At 37.7% G+C, this 21,840-nt stretch overlaps 1 protein-coding gene across 8 annotated transcripts in view; it reads left to right on the plus strand.

The window, feature by feature from the left end:
• The window catches only part of Myo1b (myosin IB), a 162,149-nt gene extending 142,033 nt beyond the window's left edge, over nt 1–20,116 (plus strand). For 4 of the 8 annotated variants that reach the window (XM_020158154.2, XM_074071297.1, XM_074071295.1 and 1 more), the window contains exons 22-31: nt 712–798; nt 1,074–1,160; nt 2,975–3,061; nt 6,204–6,278; nt 7,965–8,099; nt 9,807–9,913; nt 12,170–12,302; nt 12,711–12,863; nt 14,331–14,458; nt 18,577–20,116. In XM_020158154.2, coding sequence (XP_020013743.2) covers nt 712–798; nt 1,074–1,160; nt 2,975–3,061; nt 6,204–6,278; nt 7,965–8,099; nt 9,807–9,913; nt 12,170–12,302; nt 12,711–12,863; nt 14,331–14,458; nt 18,577–18,700 — 1,116 coding nt within the window. In that variant the 3' untranslated portion in view covers nt 18,701–20,116. The remainder of the gene's footprint in view (nt 1–711; nt 799–1,073; nt 1,161–2,974; nt 3,062–6,203; nt 6,279–7,964; nt 8,100–9,806; nt 9,914–12,169; nt 12,303–12,710; nt 12,864–14,330; nt 14,459–18,576) is intronic. The other 4 variants (XM_020158150.2, XM_074071298.1, XM_074071300.1 and 1 more) reach the window with 3 other exon arrangements.
• The last annotated feature ends 1,724 nt before the right edge of the window (nt 20,117–21,840 follow it).

Consider the following 21,840-nt stretch of genomic DNA (forward strand, 5'->3'; position numbering starts at 1 on the left):
TACAGTGTGAACCACAAGTCCAGCAGTTTGGGTTGACCTTTGTCTAGGCTCTGGCCAGCCAGAGGGTTTCGTTGTCGCACAGCAAATATCCAAGGGCAAACCTGAGCACACAGAGTAAGTGAAACTGCTGCCTACAGGTTCTCCCCTGACCTCATTCCAGACCCTGGGGCCAACCTATAAGGTAGAGACTTCAAGGTAGGCCCTAAGTCCACCTCCAAACCAGATGTTTTCTTGACTCCTATTAAAGTCAATTCCCAAGAATTTTTGGAAAGAAACCACTGATTTTGAACCGGTGTGATCATTTTTTTAGCAAAATAGTTAAAAATCTCTTTTGAATAAAACGGACAGCTACAGTTATATTCCAGAGAGTAATAGGAAAAGAGCTGCAGTGGTCTTTGGCAATTCATTGCAGATGCTCCAACCATGTTCTGAGAATTGTTTGTCCCCCAAATGTTGTGTTGCTGTGGTCAAATTTTTCCCTGTTGCTTATCAGGACAGCTGACAGCTGTTCTCCTCATCTGGGTGGGGTTACCTATCATGCCCATGATGTCTTCATGGTCTTTGCCTTGGTCATTTGCAGTTTTTCCTTTCTTTAATCTGTTGATGTTTCTCTAGAGCATGGGTGCTGGGGCTCCTCTCTTCTAGTATTTTTTCCTAATTGGTGTAATTTTTTTCTTAACATTTCCTTTTTTGGGTGATTCTGTACCATAGGCTCGAAAAATCTTGCGGGAGCTGAAGCATCAGAAGCGCTGTAAGGAAGCAGCCACGACCATTGCAGCTTACTGGCATGGTACCCAGGTAGGCCAGTGACCCTGAGCAAGGCAGTGAGTCAGAAGTGACTCAAGGCACCATGGACCTTCAGACTCAGGGGCAGAAAATGTTTCACTGGCTTAAGCTACTGAGCACGCATTTGCCTCTTGCTCTTTCCAACATTTTGGTGTGGGGTGGTGGCACACGCTTTTGTGTTTACCATTTGGTGGTGAATGGTGTCTTTCTTTTTTTCTCCATTTGGAAGCAACAGTAACCTTTCTTGCCTTAAACTTTTCTGTCACTCCTTTTCAAATGCATCACAGGCACGAAGGGAACTGAGACGGCTGAAGGAGGAGGCTAGGAATAAACATGCTATTGCAGTTATTTGGGCTTACTGGCTTGGATCTAAGGTATTGGTGCACATGTTCCATCACTTCACCTTGCAGTTCTGCAGTAACTAATCCTCACCTCTAGCATATGAGGGATGAATACTTAGTGGCTCACCCTGGTGCATGGCCTACCAGCCAGATTGAATAAACCTGGAGATGTCAGTGTCAGTAGTGTGCATAGGTAGCTTAGCTATGTATAGACCAAAAAACTTAATTGCTTACTAATCGGGCTCTAGTACAGTTGCTCTTTTTAAAACTCTTCAGTAAACTACATTTCATGTTTAGTTTCTTTTTTTCCCCAACTTCCATATGCTGGCAGTTTTGTATTTTTATGAAGGTGGGGCATATTGGGAGTGTTAAGATTTGGGCTTGAATCTGTCTTCTGAAGCAGTATGTTGACAATGGAAGCACCTTTAACACATACATAAAAAAGCATAATCCTTGAATGAAATTGTGTTTTTAGGCTGACTGTGTCAGTTATTGAGTATTACCAACAAAATATTACATGTGAAAAGGATTATCATTGTGATTTCACTGAAAACTATGTTTATGCAAAGCTAGCTGTAATTGCCACCAGAAAATTCTAGGAATTTCTCTTCAGAAACAGAAGCCTCCTGAAATACTCTCGGAATCCCCAGGCGTAGTCGTGGGCTCTGTGAACATTTCACATACCTCTAGGGACAAGAGTTTTTACTTAGAAAACCAAAGGTCATCTTTGCTAAAAATGTGTCTTCCAGTTAGGAACACAAATAACTACAGAGTCCTGTGTGTTTAGGTCTATCTTGTCAATGTTGTAAGCCCATCTTGTGAGAAAAATAAGGTCAGCCCCTTTGCTGGCATAAAGAACTTAATTTGCTGAAGTGAACCAAAGTTGTTTACGTGTGTTTTTCCTAAAAATCTGTGAAAACCAGATTTCTTAAGTCAACTGAGCGAAATGTCCCGCCAGAGAACTCTGAGGTTATTGCTAAGATTTCCCCATTAGGCTTATTTCCTAGTCTCAATACTATAAAATCTTGAAAAGTTAATGCCTATTTCTGTCCTTTTAACATTGCATGCCTAAGATTAATTTTTTCCTGAGAGTAATTTTTAAGCCTTTAAATTGTTTCACTTTTTGTCTTGTTTTAGTCTTTAGTATATTTCACCGTTTGGGACCTTAGCTAAAATTAATTTTTTTGGCAGAGCCTTGTGAATGTTAGGCAAGCAGTCTACCACTGACCCGTAATGCCAGTGAAATTTAATATGTATACATTGCCCCACTTCTAGTTTTGTTGTTTTTTTTTTTTTTTTTTTTAAACTGGAATGAAGTTTGGAGTTCTGCTACTTTCACTTTTTGTTTGCACTTCAGAAAGGCAACCTGTATGCCTTTCAGTTTTTCAGATGGTTGTTCACAGGGCTATCTTTTTATTCATCCTAGTGAATGATCTCAGAGAGGCTTGTTGCCTCTTCAGCCCCCTGTACTGTCAGCAAAGGGAAGTCTAGTGAAATCATTTTAAGTGTACTCTGTTCTAAGCCTTTGATAAGGGGAATTGAGAGAATGTGGGGGGACAAAAACAGGTGAAGAGGCAGAAAGAACAGGAACAGGGGAGACAAAAAGGAAAGAGTGTAAGCGAGGGGTGGGGGTAATCACTTGGGTGCCACACACATTGCCCTTCTCTGGAGCACTGGAAATACCAGCAACTGTACCAGCTTGACACTGATTTCTTGGGTTGAAATGCATACACACTGTGCCTCTGTCATTCTGAAATCAGCTTTTCTGTTTGGTGGGGTATCTTTTTCTGGTCATTGTGCTGCCTGCATTGGGCTGTCTCTTTTATTTACTATCTAAAACATTCTAGGCTCGAAGGGAGTTGAAACGCTTGAAGGAAGAGGCTAGGCGTAAGCATGCAGTTGCTGTCATTTGGGCTTACTGGCTTGGACTGAAGGTACTTCCTCCACTTCTTCCTGCCCAGGGTGAACTCCATAAAGCCTATCACCTACTAACCCGAAAAAACTACTGATGATGCTTGCTGATAGTCTGCACAGGCTGATAAAATGTCAGCTTGCCTAATTATGTTTGTTTTTGAGAAAAAAAAATCTGTACACTAATATTTTCTGATTTTAATTTCTTTAAATCAAGGGTTAAAGTAGATAGTAATGTAACATATACCCAAGATACTTTGTTATCAGAGTTCTACTTTGTGTTACCTTTAAGAGCTTAATTTATTTTTCTTTAATCATGAAACAGACTACAGTCATTGAACTAGAAACTGACTTACCATCCACAGTACTAGCTTGGGGATGATGGGTTTATTTCCTTTGATCGGCTATCCTGCTCCTCTGCTGGCTGCCCAAAGTCAAGTTTTCTTCACAGTGACCATTGTTCTAATTGTTTAGCACAGACACCAAAGCATTTTTTGTGAGTAAACTTACAGATTTTGATGAATGAAATGACAGTCAGAGATCAGTGGCTCATTCATGTAAAGAGAACTTTAAATTCATCTACCTTGTGATTAGGTCAGTTTTTATTTCATAGTGGTAATTACTATTGTACAAAAGGTACACACAGTTAATAAGACTGAGCTCTGAAGACCTTCAGGCAATATAAAGATTTGGTCTTCCTAACATTCAATAACTAATATCCGTGGTAAACTATCTACATTGCCTTTTTTGGAATAATTACCCTCTTTTTTCACACTATTCCTCTCATTATTTTTACTTTAATATGATACCATTCCATTTCATTCTAAATATTTGAATATTAAACGGAAAATCATTGACTCTGAATCTGAACAGCCCTTGAAGTATCTCTGAATACTGTCTGAACAATCTCCATTTTCTGAATGTTCTGCATACAAACTTTTAGAAATTTATCCTTTTTGATTATACTGAGTATTTTTAAAGTAATTTTTGAAGTAATTAAAAAGTAACTTAAATATTAATTTAACAGATGTTCTATTTGAAGAATTCTGAACAAGCTCTGTAATTGCTTCTTTTAGAAGTCAAACAAACACTAAACATTTTCCTGTTTTATTCACATCTTCTAATTTGCATTCTAATTTTCATAAAAGGAAGGAAATAAAGCAACATTGAGTCAGGATTTTTACTCTCTGGAATAATTTCTATCTGTAATATGGTTTGTCTTCAGTTTTCTGGGTTTAATTGCATTATGATTTCAAAATATTTTTGCATTAGAGGTGTGCAGTAGTAGCCTGAAAAACAAATGTAGCTTGTAGGTGAATGTTTTATCAGAAGTTAACAGGGTTTACTCTGGCTATAAAGTCCTCCCCACCCCATTCTAAAAAGGTAGAAGTATTTTAATGTTTCCACTATTATTGTTATGAAATAAGACTAAACTTATTGGGAGCCCAAGAATTATAATTGTGTCCTTTTTTTTCTTAAAAGCAAGTTATATTGCTATGAGCAATAGTTTGCCCTTTGAAATGATTTTTCTTATGGATATGATTACAAAGTACACTGGATCCTTTTAGGATTCCTGGTGCCCAAGAGAGGTCCCATTTTAGATGCCAGTATCTTGCCTGGTTTTTACTGTCTGTGCCTGTATTCTGGGAGTTATAACCTGTCCTGTGGGATATCAAACAGCATACTAAAATGAGATCACACATAAGGAGATTCAGCTACATGTAGTAGGAGGACTTCTGTGTGTTTAAAGATATGTTCTAATGTAATTTGATGTCCTTAATTCTCTGTTTTCCTGTGCTGTTACAGTTTCAGGAGTCAATTCACAGATACCAGTCTTTTTTCCATGTCCCTTCCACCCTTATAAGTTGGAGGTTTGAAATGCTTGTGAATCTTAACAATTTCATGGCTAAAAGAGAAATGATAACTAGAATATAGATAAAAGGAAGAACTGCCTATATGGTACATGGCAAATATTTTAAACTTTAATAATTCTCTGGTATATAGAATGGGTCTGGGACTCAAATGCCCAGAGGGACCAGGCAAGTGGCACAGATGTAAGAAGCAGCAGGTGACTTACAAGCATGCATGTTCCTTCAACAGTGGCTCCTCTGTTCTACCAGGTCCTTGTCCTGTACAAATGGGGCTCACTGTTGCTAGAGCTTAGAAAATGTTAAGAGAAACCTACAGTCTGAGTTATTATGTGATGCTGTTAACTTAAAGATATACATATAAAACATTTATCTACAAAAAGATTTGATTAAAAAGTTGCTAGCTTATAACCCCTAACGTAGAAATATTTTGAATATGTACATTAAAATCCAGAAACCTGAGGCAAAAGAAAAAGATACATAATGTCTGAATTATTCAAATAGGCTAACATTTTGCTAATTTCTATTTCTTCCATTTATATCTGGATGATAATAAACATTTTTAAATATTTCCCTTCTACTTCAAAATTTAACTGAGTCATTCATTAATTCTTTCAGCAAACACTTCATTTATTTGCTTTTATTTTTCATCCATAGTATATGTAGTAAATTATGACAGTGTAGCAGGGGAAAAAAAGTGTGAACTAAAACCATATAATCTCTTAAGTGTTATGATAACATTAAGTTAAAGTTTGATGGGAATAACATGAGAGAAAATTTAGTGCGATGAACTGGGGATGGAATGTAATAGTTTAAAAGCTTCTTTTTGAGTTCTTATATTTAGCAACATTCAGTTCTCAGTGTACAGTATTAATGTCCTATCTTTATATGCAAGATTTTTAGAAAGTTCTTCAGACTTTTTTTTTTTTTTACCATTTATACAACAATCTGAAACAAAAATTACCTTATGTAATGACTTTCTGAAGTGCATTTTAATTTATCACAAGTTTGTAGCTGTTCCTAGAAAATGTTTCTCATTACATCCTCAGGTTTTTTAAAAAACAACTATCAGGATTTAAGCCATTTGTTCATTTTGATACTATCATTTTGCATCTCTTAGTTTTTTTTTTCTCTGACTTAAGATACACTGTCTTTGAGTGTGCCTCAGTTAGTTAATTCAGTCCAGAAAGACACTTGTAAATATACTTGTTCCATATATTCTCATTTTTTAAAGAGGTTTATCATTGTGGGCATGTGCCAGCCACGCTCTTAACCATTAACCTGCTTCTTTTTAAAGGTACGCAGGGAGTATAGGAAATTCTTTAGAGCAAATGCCGGGAAGAAAATCTACGAGTTTACACTTCAGAGACTTGTAAGTTGACACTTTACATGTATGGATAATTAACATTACTAAGTTAGCTACTCAATAGGACCAACTCACTCAAATAGCAGAGCACTTGCCTAGCAAGCACAAGACCCTGAGTTCAAGCCCCAGTACCACCAAAAAAGAACAAGGAAAAATAAAAAAAGGACCAACTCTATACAATGTTATTTTTTAAAATTGGACAGTAATTTTTTATAGTGATTAAATCATAACTACAACAGAGAGTTAGTATCATCTCCCCCCAAACTCAGGTAGAATTGTTTCACAAAGAGTTTTTAGTTGCCTGTATATGATTAATAAAATGTTAGTCTCATTTAACAGAACAAACACTTTGGAGCCAGGCATCAGTGGCTCACATCTGTAATCCTAGCTACTCAGAGGCAGAGGTCAGGAGACAGTTCGAAGCCAGCCTGGGCAAGTAGTTCAAGAGACCCTGTCTCAAAAATACCCAACACAAAAAAGGGCTGGCAGAGTGGTCAAGTGGTAGAGCACCTGCCTAGCAAGCAAGCATGAGTCCTTGAGTGCAAGCCCCAATACTGCCAAAAAAAAAACTTTTGGAGAAAGTGAACCCACAAAAGCCAGATTCTTGCCCTATAAACTGCTATGAACTGTAGCTGGGCAGGGGTGGCAAACAAGTTAGTGGGGAGAGGGTTCACTGCTAGATTCTGGTGTTGCTCTCTGCTTTTAGAGAGGAGGTATGTGTAGTGGTAAAAGAGTGCAAATGCAGGACCAAGCCTGCACTGCTGCTGTGTGACTTGAGCAAGTAACTTAACTTTACAGATGTCATTTGGTCATCTGTAAAATGGGAATAATAATAGCACTAGCATCAGAGTTGTTGTGAGGATTGAAGTGGAACATTGATGTAGAGCTTAGGCAAGGACTGCCTACACATATTTAAGCCCAGATACTTTTCAACTAATGATGGAATTATATCCCAGTAAACCAGTCATGAGTTGAAACTATCTTTCAAGAATCTATCAAGAATGCATTTAATACACTTAAACCTATCAGTCGTGATGAATGCATTTAATACACTTAATGCATTTAATACACTTAAACCTATCAGTCGTGATGGCTTATCAACACAGACTACTGTAGAGTAACAGTTGATTATCCTCCTGATCACATGTTTGTCTGGGCACTGCACTCCACGACCCGCCCGGCATCTCAATAGAACATCATACTTCATATCGCTAGCCCAAGGAAAGATCAAAATGCACAGTGTGGTTCTACTGGATGTGTAGTGATTTTACACCATTGTAAAGCCAAAGTCTCCTAAGTCGAACTAACGTAAGCCAGGAACAACCTTTCTGCAGTGGTGAACATGTTCTAGAGCTTAGGGATGTAAGAAAGTAACCACTAGCCGCTGTAATTATTGAGCACTTGAAATACGTAACCAGGTATGACTTAAGATCTGGATTTTTTTTTAATTTTAATTTCCTAAAATTTAAATATAAAAAGCCACGTACAACTGTATTGGGCAGTACAGTTCTATAGTGTTAGCCAGTTGGCGTGAGTATTGATATTAGTGTTGTGCTTTTATGTTAATCACTTCCCCAGCCAGCGGAAAGAGTAGAATAGTTACAAAGCTTTTATGGACAAAACTGGATAAATTCTGCTACAGACTATGGTTTTGTTGATCTCATTTAATACTTTCTGTCAAACCCAACACAGGTACAAAAATACTTGCTGGAAATGAAAAATAAGATGCCTTCCTTATCGCCAATAGACAAGAATTGGCCATCAAGACCGTACCTGTTCTTGGATTCAACTCATAAGGAGCTAAAAAGGATTTTCCACTTGTGGAGGGTAAAAAATGTTACATTTTTTTCAGAGATGTCTCATCATATATTTTGAGTTTTGAGAGCTGTTATGTAAAATCAGATTTGAAGCACATTCTTCCTTTGCACTTGATTTTCTGTGAGGAATCTTGCGGCAGCAAGGCATTGACTGTAGCATCTTCTCAGCTGTGGTGGAAAAGTGGCTTTAGGGTGGTACTTCTGGCTCTGATGATTTCAAGTAGCTCAGTTTTGTTTTCTTGTTTTTCTCTTTTTCTGAACGAATATTGCAGGATTATTCATGCATAAAATTTGAATGTCTTTAGACAAGGTAGTTAAGTCCTACAAGTTGTATGCATTTACTTTATCAGATTTATTGAACACATACACAGATACACATAAAAATACATGCACTATGATGGACTGGAAAAAAAAAGCATTAAAGTCCCTGAAAGACAGAATTCCTTCTTCCTGAAATAAAGGAAAGCTGAAAATCTATTTCACATTGTCCTATATTTTAGCAGTTTTATATTAGAGCCTAGCCTGAAACTCAGGTTTTGGGGCAGACAGGATAGTTTTTAATAGATGTTGACTTTATTTGACTAATTTAATTGGTAGTTGTGTGTAGTTCTTAGATGTAATAGTCATTAGGTAAAAGAATGACCACTGATTATATCTTGGCAGCTCTTTTCTGTCCAGTAGTGTGGATTCATTCGCTGTGTATCAGAATCACACATGTAAGAATGATAGCATCATTAAGGAGTGTAATGACTAGTGCCAGCCGCACATGTTGAATTGGATTCTGATTTCTGTTCCATAACAGATTTAACAACCTTTCAGTTGTTCATCTCTCCCTGTGAGTCTGACAGCAGAGAGCTTCTGGTGCTGGGGTTTGCTCTGCCTCTGCTCTTCCCTGGCTTAGGAACCTCACTCTTACGTGCTTGGGTGCGAATGCTCTTTACTCCTGAAGGGAGCCTTTCCTTAAGGAGAGTCAGCAGCAGTGCTTGCATTTCTTCATGAAGTTATTTTGGGGATGGTGTTCAAAGCCACTGTCTTTGAACTAATGTCTTGGACTGTTCCTCTGAAAACTCTGTCTCTGCTCTCTGGCCATCCATTTCCTTTCAAGGCACCCTCAGAGTCAAAGTGAAGAGATTGCTCTGGTTTCCCATTCACATTGTAAAGTAGTGGGAGAATTTGGAGTAGTGTTTTTCAAACTGTTGGTCACAGTATATTTGTGGGTCATGAAATCAGTTTAGTAGATTACTACCAGCATTTTAAAGTACAAAACAGTAGAATAGAAAATAGAGTACATGACATGTGGAAAGATTAAGTATCGTTTATTGAACCTTTTGAGTGAGTTTGTGTTAAATGTGTGCATTCGCTTGTGATGCAGTGTTCTTTACTGTGGGTTTATTAAAGACTGAGACAGCCTTGTGGCTAGAGCATCCTTAGGACTGACATCATACCAGGAAGAACCCATACTTCTCACAGGGTGCATGCAGCCTCAGCCCTAGTGTGCTGTAAAGAAACTTCCCAAATTCTGCAATATAAGTAATCATTTTTATGACTTTTTTTCAAGATCAGCTTTTTAAAACAAGGGGAAGATGGGCCTTGTAAGTAATGTTTGTACACTTCCACTCTTACTCTTACTGCTATTAAATTGGCTTAGCATGTTTAAGAATGAGTACAGATTTATTTATACAAGTGATTTTTTTGTCTCTGTTCTCCTATCTCACAGTGTAAAAAATACAGGGACCAATTCACAGACCAGCAGAAACTTATTTACGAAGAGAAACTAGAAGCCAGTGAACTCTTCAAAGACAAGAAGGCTTTATACCCATCTAGGTATCATGGTTTTGCTTTACCCATAATTGCTAGTGTTTTAAATGTTTTCTTTGCTAGTGGAGTTTGATTTTAGTAATGGATGAATGATTTTTAATTTTGTGAATCATTTTATAATCAGCTCGATATGAATACACATAACCACCCTTGAGCAGTGGCTTCTATAATGTATTTAAAAATGAAATGAGATTATAGTTGGTTTTTTTTTGTTCCATCACCATTAGCTTGAGCCCTTCACTAAATAATTAGAAGTCATGTAAAATAAAAATTATATAGGCTATTAAGAGCAATCTGCATTGTACTTTCCTGTTTTCAAGTATCTTTTTTGCAATATACTGTAATCACTGCTCCAATCTTCCTGTCCTAACAAGCCAGATCAGAAACTCATTTCTAAGTCAGTGAAAGTGGGACAAATATTGCTCTTCCTTGTTGATTAAGCATGGGCTCAAAGTGTCATTTAGCCTGCTAATTCATTGGTCATGACTTCAGCGGCCTGTGCAAGTTCATTTCCTTTATTATGGACAACATGTTTTCAGGAAAAGAAAAAAAAGTTACAAGTTTAGCAAGTTAAGTCTTGGTTAAAGACTGTTTCTCTGAGTATTTGTACCTATCCTGCATTCATCATTTCTCTCCCACAATTACTATCCCTTTTTTTATTTGGTATTTATTTTTTAAAAAGTACATTGTATGATCTCAAACCAAAATCTTCTGTAACAACTTTAGCTTCTCCTAATGAATGTTCTAGAAATGAAAGTATTATACACTAGGTAAGTTTCCAATGTATTTCATATATTTATATGTCTCTGTCTTTATGTATACATGTGAAAGCTCTTCTTTTTAAAGGATCAGATGAATATATGATGCTGCCAGGCTCATTGGATTCAAGTATTTTAAATTGCAGTTTCCTTGGGTAACTGATTTTGCTTCCTAAGGTGGTATGTACTCCCTTAAGTCAGACACACTTACTAAATGCAAAATTGCCCAAAATGCCTGCCATATGAAACATACGCAAATCTTTTCTTCAGCAACTAACCATTCGACTTTTTTTTCATAGTTTCTTAAATTAGAGCATAACCTTCATAAGCATTTCCTATAGATAACTCTTCAGAAACTAGAGGCTGGAGAATACATTTCTGAGAAAAATAACTAAAAGGTTCTAAGCACTTTTTATTATTATAAATATGCTTGAATGAACACAAAAAGAGTTCTTGTGGGGTAGTTTTATCAGTTTTCTGAGTTGTGGCACCCTCACTCCCCAGCAGTGGGAGATGTGGAATAATTTGCTCTTCGACCACTCTGTGAAGCAGCAGCTCCTATGGGCGTCGTTGGCTTTTATATCTTAGGAGCTGTGAAGCATTGACCACCTACGTGGATTTTTCTTCCCTGATCCTCCACCCACAGCACAAGCATTTCAAGTCCTGTGTGCACATTGCCAGAACTCAGTAACTCAAAATGAAGCTTGCAGATGGTTGAAGCAGCAGTTATTTTGTTGTTGTTTTCTTGGTGTCTTTAAAGAAACTGCCCTGAGTCAACCCACCGTCTTTAGTGACCTATGCATGATACATCTTTTGCCAGAAGCAATTTGTTTGAAAACTGCTCTGACTTTACATGTGTGCTTGGCCATGCCTGTCAGCCTAAAGGCATGTCCTATGAAGGGAGCTTGAATCTCCTTGCATGGGTTGCCTACTTTAAACTAGAGTTCCATGGTGATAGTAAGTGCCATCTAGTTTTGTTCTAAAGTGATTGCCTACATCCCTTTCTCCCCAGAAGGCTTATTGATTTTCCTGTTTTCTGCAAGGAAATGAAATTTTTCTTTGGAACAGGTGATGGTAATGATTTCAGCTCTTTTTTCATTGCCACATACATACTGTTTAAAGGCATTAGTAAATCCTTGGTGGTCAGCTGTTAACTTTATATTAATAGATTAGAAGAAATTGCCTTTTCCTTCACATGAATCTGTGTTCTTGAGTCTTACTGTCATTAGTAACTTCTATCCTGATTGTTCTATGTGACAAGATTTTTATCAAAGTCCTACTGACTAGATGCCATGATCCTATCAAAAATATATTTGAAATAGGTTTAAGGTTTCATTTCCAACTTATATTCAAGACAGGTATATGTGTAATATATAAAACAAATTGAAATAACTTTTCATGAAGTTATCAGCTACACCTTAGAACCAACTGACTTGTTTCTTTTGGCCAGTGGCACTTCTACTTGAAACTATTTCTTATGTGCTGGAATTTTTTTCTTATTTAGTGTTGGGCAGCCATTCCAAGGAGCTTACCTGGAAATCAATAAGAACCCTAAGTATAAGAAACTCAAAGATGCCATTGAAGAAAAGATCATCATTGCTGAAGTTGTGAACAAAATTAACCGTGCTAATGGGAAGGTAAAAATGCTGACCTTTTGCTGAGCACTAGCGCTTATGCCTGTAATCCTAGCTACATAAGAGGCAGGGATTAGGAGGATCATGGTTCAAAGCCAGCCTGGGCAAATAGTTCACGAGACCCTATCTCAAAAAACCCTTTACAAAAAAGGGCTGGTGGAGTGGCTTAAGGTGTATTCCCTGAGTTAAAAACCCTTGTAGTGGGGAAAAAAAAATGCTAACCTTGAAGACTGGATCAGTTAACACAGTCATCTGAATATTAAAATTTGACTTTTATAATCTCAGTAGAATTAACTGTGAAGGAGTCAGTTTCACCTCACATTTCTGCAAATAACTATAATGCTCAACTTCTGGGCCACTTTGGAATATTTTTAATCATTGTGTTTTACATGCTTTTTTGTTTTGTTTTAGAGTACATCCCGGATTTTCCTCTTAACAAATAATAATCTTCTTCTTGCTGACCAAAAGTCTGGACAAATCAAGTTAGAGGTTCCCCTGGTAGATGTGACCAAGGTATCAATGAGCTCACAGAATGATGGCTTCTTTGCTGTCCACCTCAAGGAGGTAAAAGTTCACCTAGTAACTTGACTGAAAGATTTCTCCATTTGTCCAGTTTCTGAGCCATTGATTTAAAAATCTCCCTGTCTGACTAGTCCTGTGCCTGAAGTCCTTACTAATTTGCAAATTTTGGCTATATTCACCAATATGGAAAATCTCAGGCTTTATTTTTCAGTAATTGAATAAAATTAATCACTTTTATTGACTTGTTTGCTTAACTTTTTGAGAGTAATACTTAGAAATACAAAGATGTTTCAAATTATATCTCTTCCTGTTGTTTCTTTTACTACCAACTTAGCAAATGTCTTCTTGTTTATCTTGGTGATTTTTATCAAAGAATAGTAAAACGGTTGTCTGATTTTGACCTAAAGAAGTTTTAATGTTCTCTGCTTTTAGCTTAACCAGGACCTCTGGTTTGAATGGAGTGGTTGAAGTGTAGGTGCTATGATGTCTGTGGCCACATCATTTAATTTCCATGTGCCACTCTCAGTGTCTTTCATCTTTTAACATGGGAATGACAGTTGTACACACTTCATGACCTGGATAAAGATTAAATGAGAACACTGTACATAAAGTGCTCAGCACAGTGCCTGTCACATAAACACCATTCTCAAATAAACAACTTTTAGCAAAAGTTGTTTTGGGGACCTGCACCTAGCTGTTATTGCTACCGTCTGACTGACTCTGAAACAACAACAAAATCCCTTAGCCTTTTTTCTCCATCATGGATCCTAAGCTCAAGGGCATATCAAGTCGTAGACAGTAATTCTCAACTCAATTACACAGTAAAACAGTCTCTGAGATCTTTTTGTGTATGTGTTACTGGGGACTGAATCCAGGACCTCATGTTTGCCAGGCAGGTGCTCTATTGCTTGAGCCACACCCACAGTTTGGGAGCTTTAAGAAATGCTGATGTTTGGGCTATATCCCCGTCTAGTCAAATTGGGATTTCTTGGCATGGAGTATAGCATCCTATTTTTTTGAAAATTCCCCCAAATGATTCCCTTGTATGGCTAAGGTCAAGAGCCACTGTCCAAGGATATTTGTTAGAAGTGTTATAGTTGTTTTTTTTTGTATTAATCAGATCACTGAGGAGTTTTTTGAACAGCATAGGTTAGTGCTTCTTGAACCTGAATGTACAAAATCATGGTCCAGCAATCTCAGCAATCTTGCTGTGGATTCTTACTCAGTGAGCCTGCATATAGCCTGAGACATTGCTTTTCTAACAAGCTCCCAGATGATGTGGATGCTGCTTCTGGTTCATTAGCCAACTTTGGGTAGCAAGGGGTTTGGGTAACCCTAAAACTCTCTAGCAAGTTGAAAAAGCACGGCTCTTGGCATAACTGTTTCCTGTAGGAGGAGAGGCTCTGGTATCTGTTGTTTTAAGGAGACTCTAAATATGTTTTTAGCCAATCCTATAAACACTCAACTGTTTATAATTATGGTTGTCTGACTCTTGACTTGTCATTGCAGGGTTCAGAAGCAGCCAGTAAAGGTGATTTTCTCTTCAGCAGCGACCACCTGATTGAAATGGCCACCAAGCTCTATCGCACAACTCTCAGCCAAACCAAACAGAGGCTCAATATTGAAATTTCCGATGAGTATGTTTATGTATTGTTCAATCTACCATTTCACTTTCACCTGATCTCATTTATTAATGCAGCAATTACTTTTTCTGCACTGAGTCTGTGGCTAGTATTTGAGATGGATGAAGGTGATGGGCAGTGGATGACACTGGCCAAGTCCCTGTCTTGGGTCCCTGATGTGCTAACAGGAGAGATAAACATGCATAAATGAGATGATAATAGGTGATATGGATTTGGCTAGTGGCTAGTGCTTGTGGAGGGGAGGGAGAAAAAAAGCAAGGAATAGGGGATTTGTTTTTGATAGGGAGTTTGGGGAAACCTCTGATGCTGGGAATCAAGTAAGGGAGCAAGCCAGGCAACAATGTAGGAGTGCAGAGAGGTCGTGGGTAAAAAGGCCCTGAGGCAGGAGCAATCTTTGTGGCAGAGTGAGATGGTAGAAGAAGACCCGAGAAGAGCAGAGCCTGGTCATGAAGGCCTTAGTAGCCAAATGAAGGAGTGGAGATTTTACTGAGAATGTAGATTTTGAGCAAGGGTATGGCATGATCTGAATTCTGGTTTTCAAAGCTGGCATTTGCTGCAGGGTGAACAGTAACTACTGGAAAGCAAAAATAGAAGCAAAGAAAGAGATTCTGCAAGTTAGGGTAAGGTGATTGTGGCTTAAGCTTGGGTGTGAGTGAGAAGTAGTGAGATTCTGAGTGTAATTTGAAGGAAAACAAGAAGACCCATTAATAGACTAGATGTTAGGTTTGGGGCCTGACCCCAAATGATGGTACCATTTATTGCAGCTGTGAATACGGAGGAAAGTGAGGCTTTGGGGGGGTGGGTCATAGATTGTTTTGAATGGTTAGATTGGTTAGATTTGAGATGACCTTTTTCATATGTAGATAACTAGAGCTGTAGAAAAGGCGTTCTGTGTTGACGAGTTCATTAATTCTAAGACTGGTATAAATTTGAAATTTTGCTTTTTAACTGCATGTTTGCCTCCTAATTATAGAGGCTACTTGCCCAAAGAGTTTCTTTTCTAATGAAGAATTTTTCCATTCTGTTCTGCTTGATCTCTTCCTAAAAGTCTCTGGAACAAATTCATACCCATTTCTACTCTTTCTTTGTGAGTCAGGCTCCTGTGCATTATTAGGGTTACCATGAGCACTGCCAAGGCTGAGTGGTGGGAGGTGAGGCTTTATGCATGTTCTGCATTGGGAATGGCAGTTTGGGCTAAATAATTATTCTTGTTACTTTTAACCTGGTAGGGCCTGTTACAGTTTTAAACACCCTTTGATTTTAGTTTTTTGTAATTTGGGATGCTGGGCCAGGGACTCTGCCAATTACCACTCATGATGAGAAGATATGTTTTCCAGATGATGATCTATTCCTTCTTGATACATAGATGAACCAGCCTCATAGTTGTCCCACTATATTAGTAAGGTCACCTATACAAAGAAGAACTCACACCTAAATCCAGATCATAAAAGATTGCCACTTTCAAAATTTTTCCCATACTACAATTCTGAAAAACACAGTTCTTACAGAATATTAATAACAACATGCTATGAAGAAAAGGTTCTCTGGTGGAAATTTAAAATCTTTTTACTGCAGTACTTCTCAGAGCCTCTGAAGTCTTGTTGCTTACAGTAACTTGGCTGAGGGGCTTTGCAGTTAAAGTGTTTACTGTTTCCCGAATGCAGGCCACCATAGAACCCTCCAGCAGCTTTCGCTGCTGTTGTTGAAAACACATGGTGCAGGAAACACTGTTGGGATTAGTTTGCTTCTGGGCACCAGGGACCCAGTCCTGTCACAGAGAGGCAGGTGACAACCTGAATACCATAGGGTTTCAGTAAACAGATTTTTCTGAATGAAGACTTACAGTGTGGCCACATGAAGAAGACAAACATTTGTTAGCATTATAACACCTCTTCTTTTCTCATTCCTAATGATTGGCCTGGTAAAAATAAAACCCCTGATGGAACTTTGCACAGCCTCTATGGGTCTTTTCCCCAGGCAGCACAAGAAGCCAGGGGAGTAGGTTTCCAGGACAGCCTCTTGTTCCTAAGCCCTGGAGCTCCTAGGCAGAGATTATAAATCCCCTTGGAGAATGTTTTAAATTTAAACAAAATTTTTCAGAGTCGTGGGCAGGAATGTCTCAGCCCTCCACGTCCTTACCAGCTGTATAGAAACAGTGCTATAAACAGCACACAGTTCAGTGACTACACCCTTCCTTGGCACATCCTTTTCAGAAGCAGAAGTAGTCATTGTAGCAAACCCAGTCTCTATAATCATTGTGGGTAAACTGGATGTGGGTTTGGGGAAACAGAGTCTAAGTTTTGTTCCTTAGTGCAGTTTTAACTTGCCCAGGAAGAAGTGAGAGTTGAATTCATTGGTAAACTCAACTGCCCCATAATTCCTAGTCCTTAAACTCCCAAACTGTTCTGTTAAGCATTTTAAATATATGTGCACGTATATATACATACTCATACATACACGTAGGTACAGATATATGTGTATCATTTAAGTTATACAATTGCTTTTAAATCCAAACTAATCTATGTTCGTTTTACTTTGAAATTTGGATGATCTTCAGTTTTCTCTTCCATGAAATAGAGATAATGAATAGTGCTTCCAGGGGTGGTTTTAATGCTGAGTGAATGACCAAAAACAGTGCGGAACATGGTACTCAGTACATTGTAGGCATGATTATTTCTAGTGTGACTCTTGATCATGGAGACAGTGTATGCTAAAGTTAATAGAAAAAGAAGTTCTTACACAGTGAATACATTACATGTTGTCTTTCAGAATTTAAATGTAATTTGAATTTTATAGTGTGTGAATTTGTGTTAAACTTGAAAGGTGTTTTTTCTTTGAGCCATGCAGATGAAGTACATATGTCTGAAACATCTCAGATAGGCAAATGAGGAGCTATAGTTGTTTTGTTTTTGTTTTTTTTGATGCTGTCAGTTTGAAAAGAAGCAACCCATGTGAAAGGTCCAAATCATCATGTTTTAAAACAATAATGAATTGGAAGCTTATGTGTCCATTTCACCCCAGTAGATAATGTTCACAAAGCATAACCTCTTCAGACCTTGAAACTGGGCCTGACGTGTACAAGCAGAGCTGTTTATATCTTTCTCAGAGGTTACTGTGAATGTCAGTAAGTGGTAGCCATGTACTTGTTAGGTGACTCACTTAGCAGTGGGCCAGTAACTCAGTCAGGTGTTCTCAGAGAAACACTGGGAAGTATCCTGATGCCATACTGATTACGATGCTGGGGTGAAAACGTCACTGGTTTTGAGATGGGAAGACCTGGTTTATTGGTGCCATGCTGCCCTTGTGCCTCCCCAGAGATCCGTCCTTGAGAACAAGAACATCATTTTATAGAGCTGCCCGTCTCTTGCAGCTCCCAGCATGGGGCATGTGTGAAGGCCCCTGCTAGTCTATGAGATGAAAGATTTGGAAAGTGAGATAAGAGATGGTTTTAGGTATACATGAATGGATTTCTAATTTTAATTATATAAATGTTTTAATGGGTATTAAAAATGTAAATGACAGCTGATGGAGTGGCTCAAGTGGTAAAGTACTTGCCTAGCAAATGAGAGACCCTGAGTTCAAATCCTAGTACTGCCAAAAGATGTAAATGACAAATCAAACTCATGATTTTATTGTTATCCTATAGATCACTGCTTTTTGAAATAACATAAGCTAGAACTATATATTAATATAATGTATAGTTAAGACAAAAATGTGTAGAAAATATGTGACTATCCTTTCCTGAAATTCTGTACTTTTATTTTCTCAATTTGTTGATAACTTTATAGGACCCCTCCCCAAGTTTGTATTTTTACCTTGCAAAAATGAAGATACAACATGTTGATCTTGTCCACTTAGAACGTTGAAATAATTATTCTTAGCTCTTCTTACTTTCTTGGAATAGAATGAGTTAATGAGCTTCATTCAGCTTACTTAGGGCTAAGTGATGATGTCTGGAAATGAAATGCAGCACTGCAGTTCTGGGTAGGATGTGCTAATGGAAAAGGATAATACTTGTCAAGATGAATATCCATTGACAAAACAAAGCTAGTATTTCTGTATTCATTTTCTGTTCTCTGTGTACTTTAATTTGTTTGGTTCTTTTCTCCTAGGTTCCTGGTACAGTTCAGACAGGATAAAGTATGTGTGAAGTTTATTCAGGGCAACCAGAAAAATGGGAGTGTCCCAACGTGCAAACGAAAAAACAACCGTCTCCTTGAAGTAGCTGTCCCTTAACTGGCACCTCGTCTGCTTTCATGGACTTGTTTCTTTGTAATAGTGCAATTTGGTTTCGTTTTGTTTGGGTTTCGTTGTATTTTCGGGAATTGTCAAAGGCTAACGGAGAGTCCCTTGGCAAAATAAATAAAAGTATTTGACTAATCAGTTTTTATTATGGGAATAGTTTAACCCTTAAATCTACATTCTGTCCTGGGATAGAATTATAGAAACTAACAGTGTCTGTTTCTAAGTCATATGTTTTTTTCTTTAGTTACCATGTGTACCCTCAATCAACATATTACTCATAGATCATTAATACATACTAAGTGTAGGAAAGGGTCTTAAAAGATAGTGCATTCATTTATCAAATATTTATTGAATGCCTGTGCTATGCTGGGCACTATGCTAAGTGATTTTTACTAGGAGCCTTTTTATTTTAAGGCTGTTGCATTCTGGCTGGTTGTGCTGCTTTAACTGCAGCGAGGAAGGTTTGAAGAGGTTGAGGCCAAACAATGACTGCTGACAATGGACAACATTGGTAGGAACCCCGTAGCATGGTCATAAATAATACATGTTTCAGAAAGGGCTGGTCCTGCGAGGAATAGAAACACATAATTGTGTAAAATCCATTTGCCTTTTTTTTTTTTTTTGAAATATAATTGACATTGAACAGGACTTCTGATTTGTTCAGGTCTCCTGTAACTACTTTTAACAGTAGTAAACAGAAGTCGTTCTTATTTTAGAAAAGTGACTGAGCAGTCCAATAAGATTATATACTCCTTTGTCTGGTAAGCATCATATAGGATCCTAGATGTGCTAAAATCTGCAGTATTGATTTCACCCAATTTTGAGCAGCTCTTTTAAACAGCTAACACTGTAAAGAAAGGCTGAACGTCTTGCAGAGAGTGGCAGACATTCTGTATGATGTGCAATAAAACACCCAATTCTTTTTGAAAGTTTTATTTATAATACATTTTTGTATGAGAGCGGTGATTGGTACCAGGTGCATATTTTAGTCAAGGATCAAAATTAAGTTTGTTTTAATTTACTGGGCTTTTTTTTTTTATTCTTTCAAATTTACAATAAGGATTCATTTTAGAAACTGCATTTTAAACTTTGGAATCAAATTGTTTCTTATTTGGGAAATAATGTATATACATTATGTTAAATAATAAAATTGTTCTAATTTGGTGCCATTTGCTGAATCACAACTGTATTTTTATATTTCAAACTATTTTCATGTGTCATGTGTCAATGTATCATCTCACAGAAAAGCTCTACAGTCCAAACATTATATAATCTCCTTGTTAATTGATTTTCACTAATCTTTTATAAATCAGAAACAGTTGTTGAAAATATTTTCTGGGAACTTTTGTTGATTTTTGTATCTAAAAAGTTGTTCACATAAAGAAATTCTCAGAGGTTTTGTTTTCATTGGTGCAGGTAGAGTATATAATTCTTTTCATCCTTCTCCACCATGAGCCCAGAGTGGTAGATAGGCCCTGATATAGGCGAATGGTAGTTTGGGACTGAGAGGCACTTTTTGTTTCAATGTTCAAAAAAAATTTAATACATTTACATTGTTACACACACTGGTAAGTCTGAAAGAACATAATACAAATTCTCCATTCCCTCAGCCACCCATCTGCTCAGTTCCTACCCCTCCCTCAAAAAAGTTAACTGTTGTTTTCTGCTGTGATCACAATTGCTTTAAGCATATGTTTGAAGAGGAAATGAGAATATAGATTCTTATCTTCCCAGCTTTAGTAGACAAAAGCTTGTCTGTTAGTAAACATTGTTCTTTACCTTGCCTTTTTTTCCTAGGAAAATATCAGGAGCTCCTCATTCTTTTCACAGTGGTTTAGTCCTCCCTTGTGTGGATTTGCTGTCATGTCTTCACTGGTCCTGCTTATCACCATTGAGTTGCTTCCTGAATTGAATTTCAGGATGGATGTCTTAAATGGAAGTCAGGATGCAAAGGACCAAGATTCTATGAGTCAGCTTACTAAATTTTCCCAAATACCATATTTAGAGATTGTTCCAATTAGCAACCACACAGTTTGAAAAGTTTTTTTTTCTCCAGTAGAGAAACTATTTAATCTTAAACTACATTGTATTATATAAAGATTTAATACATATATATTCTCAAAACAACTTTTGAGAGTATTTTTTAATATAACTTCCATCACTTTAATCACTGAAGTATTCTGTAATTTTTGATGATGAAACTCATTCTGCGTGGGCTGTGTCTTTACTTGTTTCCCATCAGCCAGAAAGCTTCCTTATGTACTAAGGAGGAATGTGCCTCCTTAGAGTTCTTAGTACTTGGAGTTCATACTGTGATGTGCCCTTCTTTTCCATGGACCAGGCAAGCAATTAAAGAAAATATGATTGCTTACAACAATTATTTAGAGACTTTTCAACCTAGAATATTAAGCCTTCATGCTCAATCCTGGGATTAGAATTGATCGCCCCTCAGAAGAACCTCCTCTTACCTTTTTGGAAGGCCTCGCATTCCCAATGGGAAGACCAATACCAATGACCACACTAAAGTTGGAGAGCCACTGTGGTCCAAGTGACCCCTCCAGTATAGAAGTGTAACAGTAGATTTGCTTTGTAGCCATGCACAATCTACACCTTAAAAGTTTCACTTGGTGAAACTTCATGATAAAGTATTAGAAACAGTGGTAGAAAGCTGCTCTGAAGCTGCACATGGCTTTGTTGGCCATACCTACCAGTGCTGCCCACCAACCCCAATTGTCTGATCTTTATCTTTGTGTTTCTGTCACTGTCCTGCAATGGAGAGTTAAAGTACTGTTGGCACTCCTGACCACACAGCCCCAACTTGTTCCCAAGCATCACTTAGAAGGTTGCCCAGCCCTAGAGTGATCTTGAGGCATAACTGGATCTAGTCCAGGACTCACTAGGATGTGCTCAGGACATGGACTGGCTAACAGATGATGTGCTGGAAGTATTGGGTACCTAAGACCAGCAGTCACCAAGGTGTGCAGTGTGACTGATGTGGTTGGTTATTCTTGACTGATTTCCATCAACCACAGTATAAGAAAGGAACATGAAATATTCTTTCATAGACTGATTGTAGCTTTGTATTTTACACTCATGGTAATAACTTGGACCCAGAACTCGGAGGTAAGACC

The sequence above is a fragment of the Castor canadensis genome, chromosome 4 (assembly GCF_047511655.1).
Source record: "Castor canadensis chromosome 4, mCasCan1.hap1v2, whole genome shotgun sequence".
Taxonomy (NCBI): domain Eukaryota; kingdom Metazoa; phylum Chordata; class Mammalia; order Rodentia; family Castoridae; genus Castor; species Castor canadensis.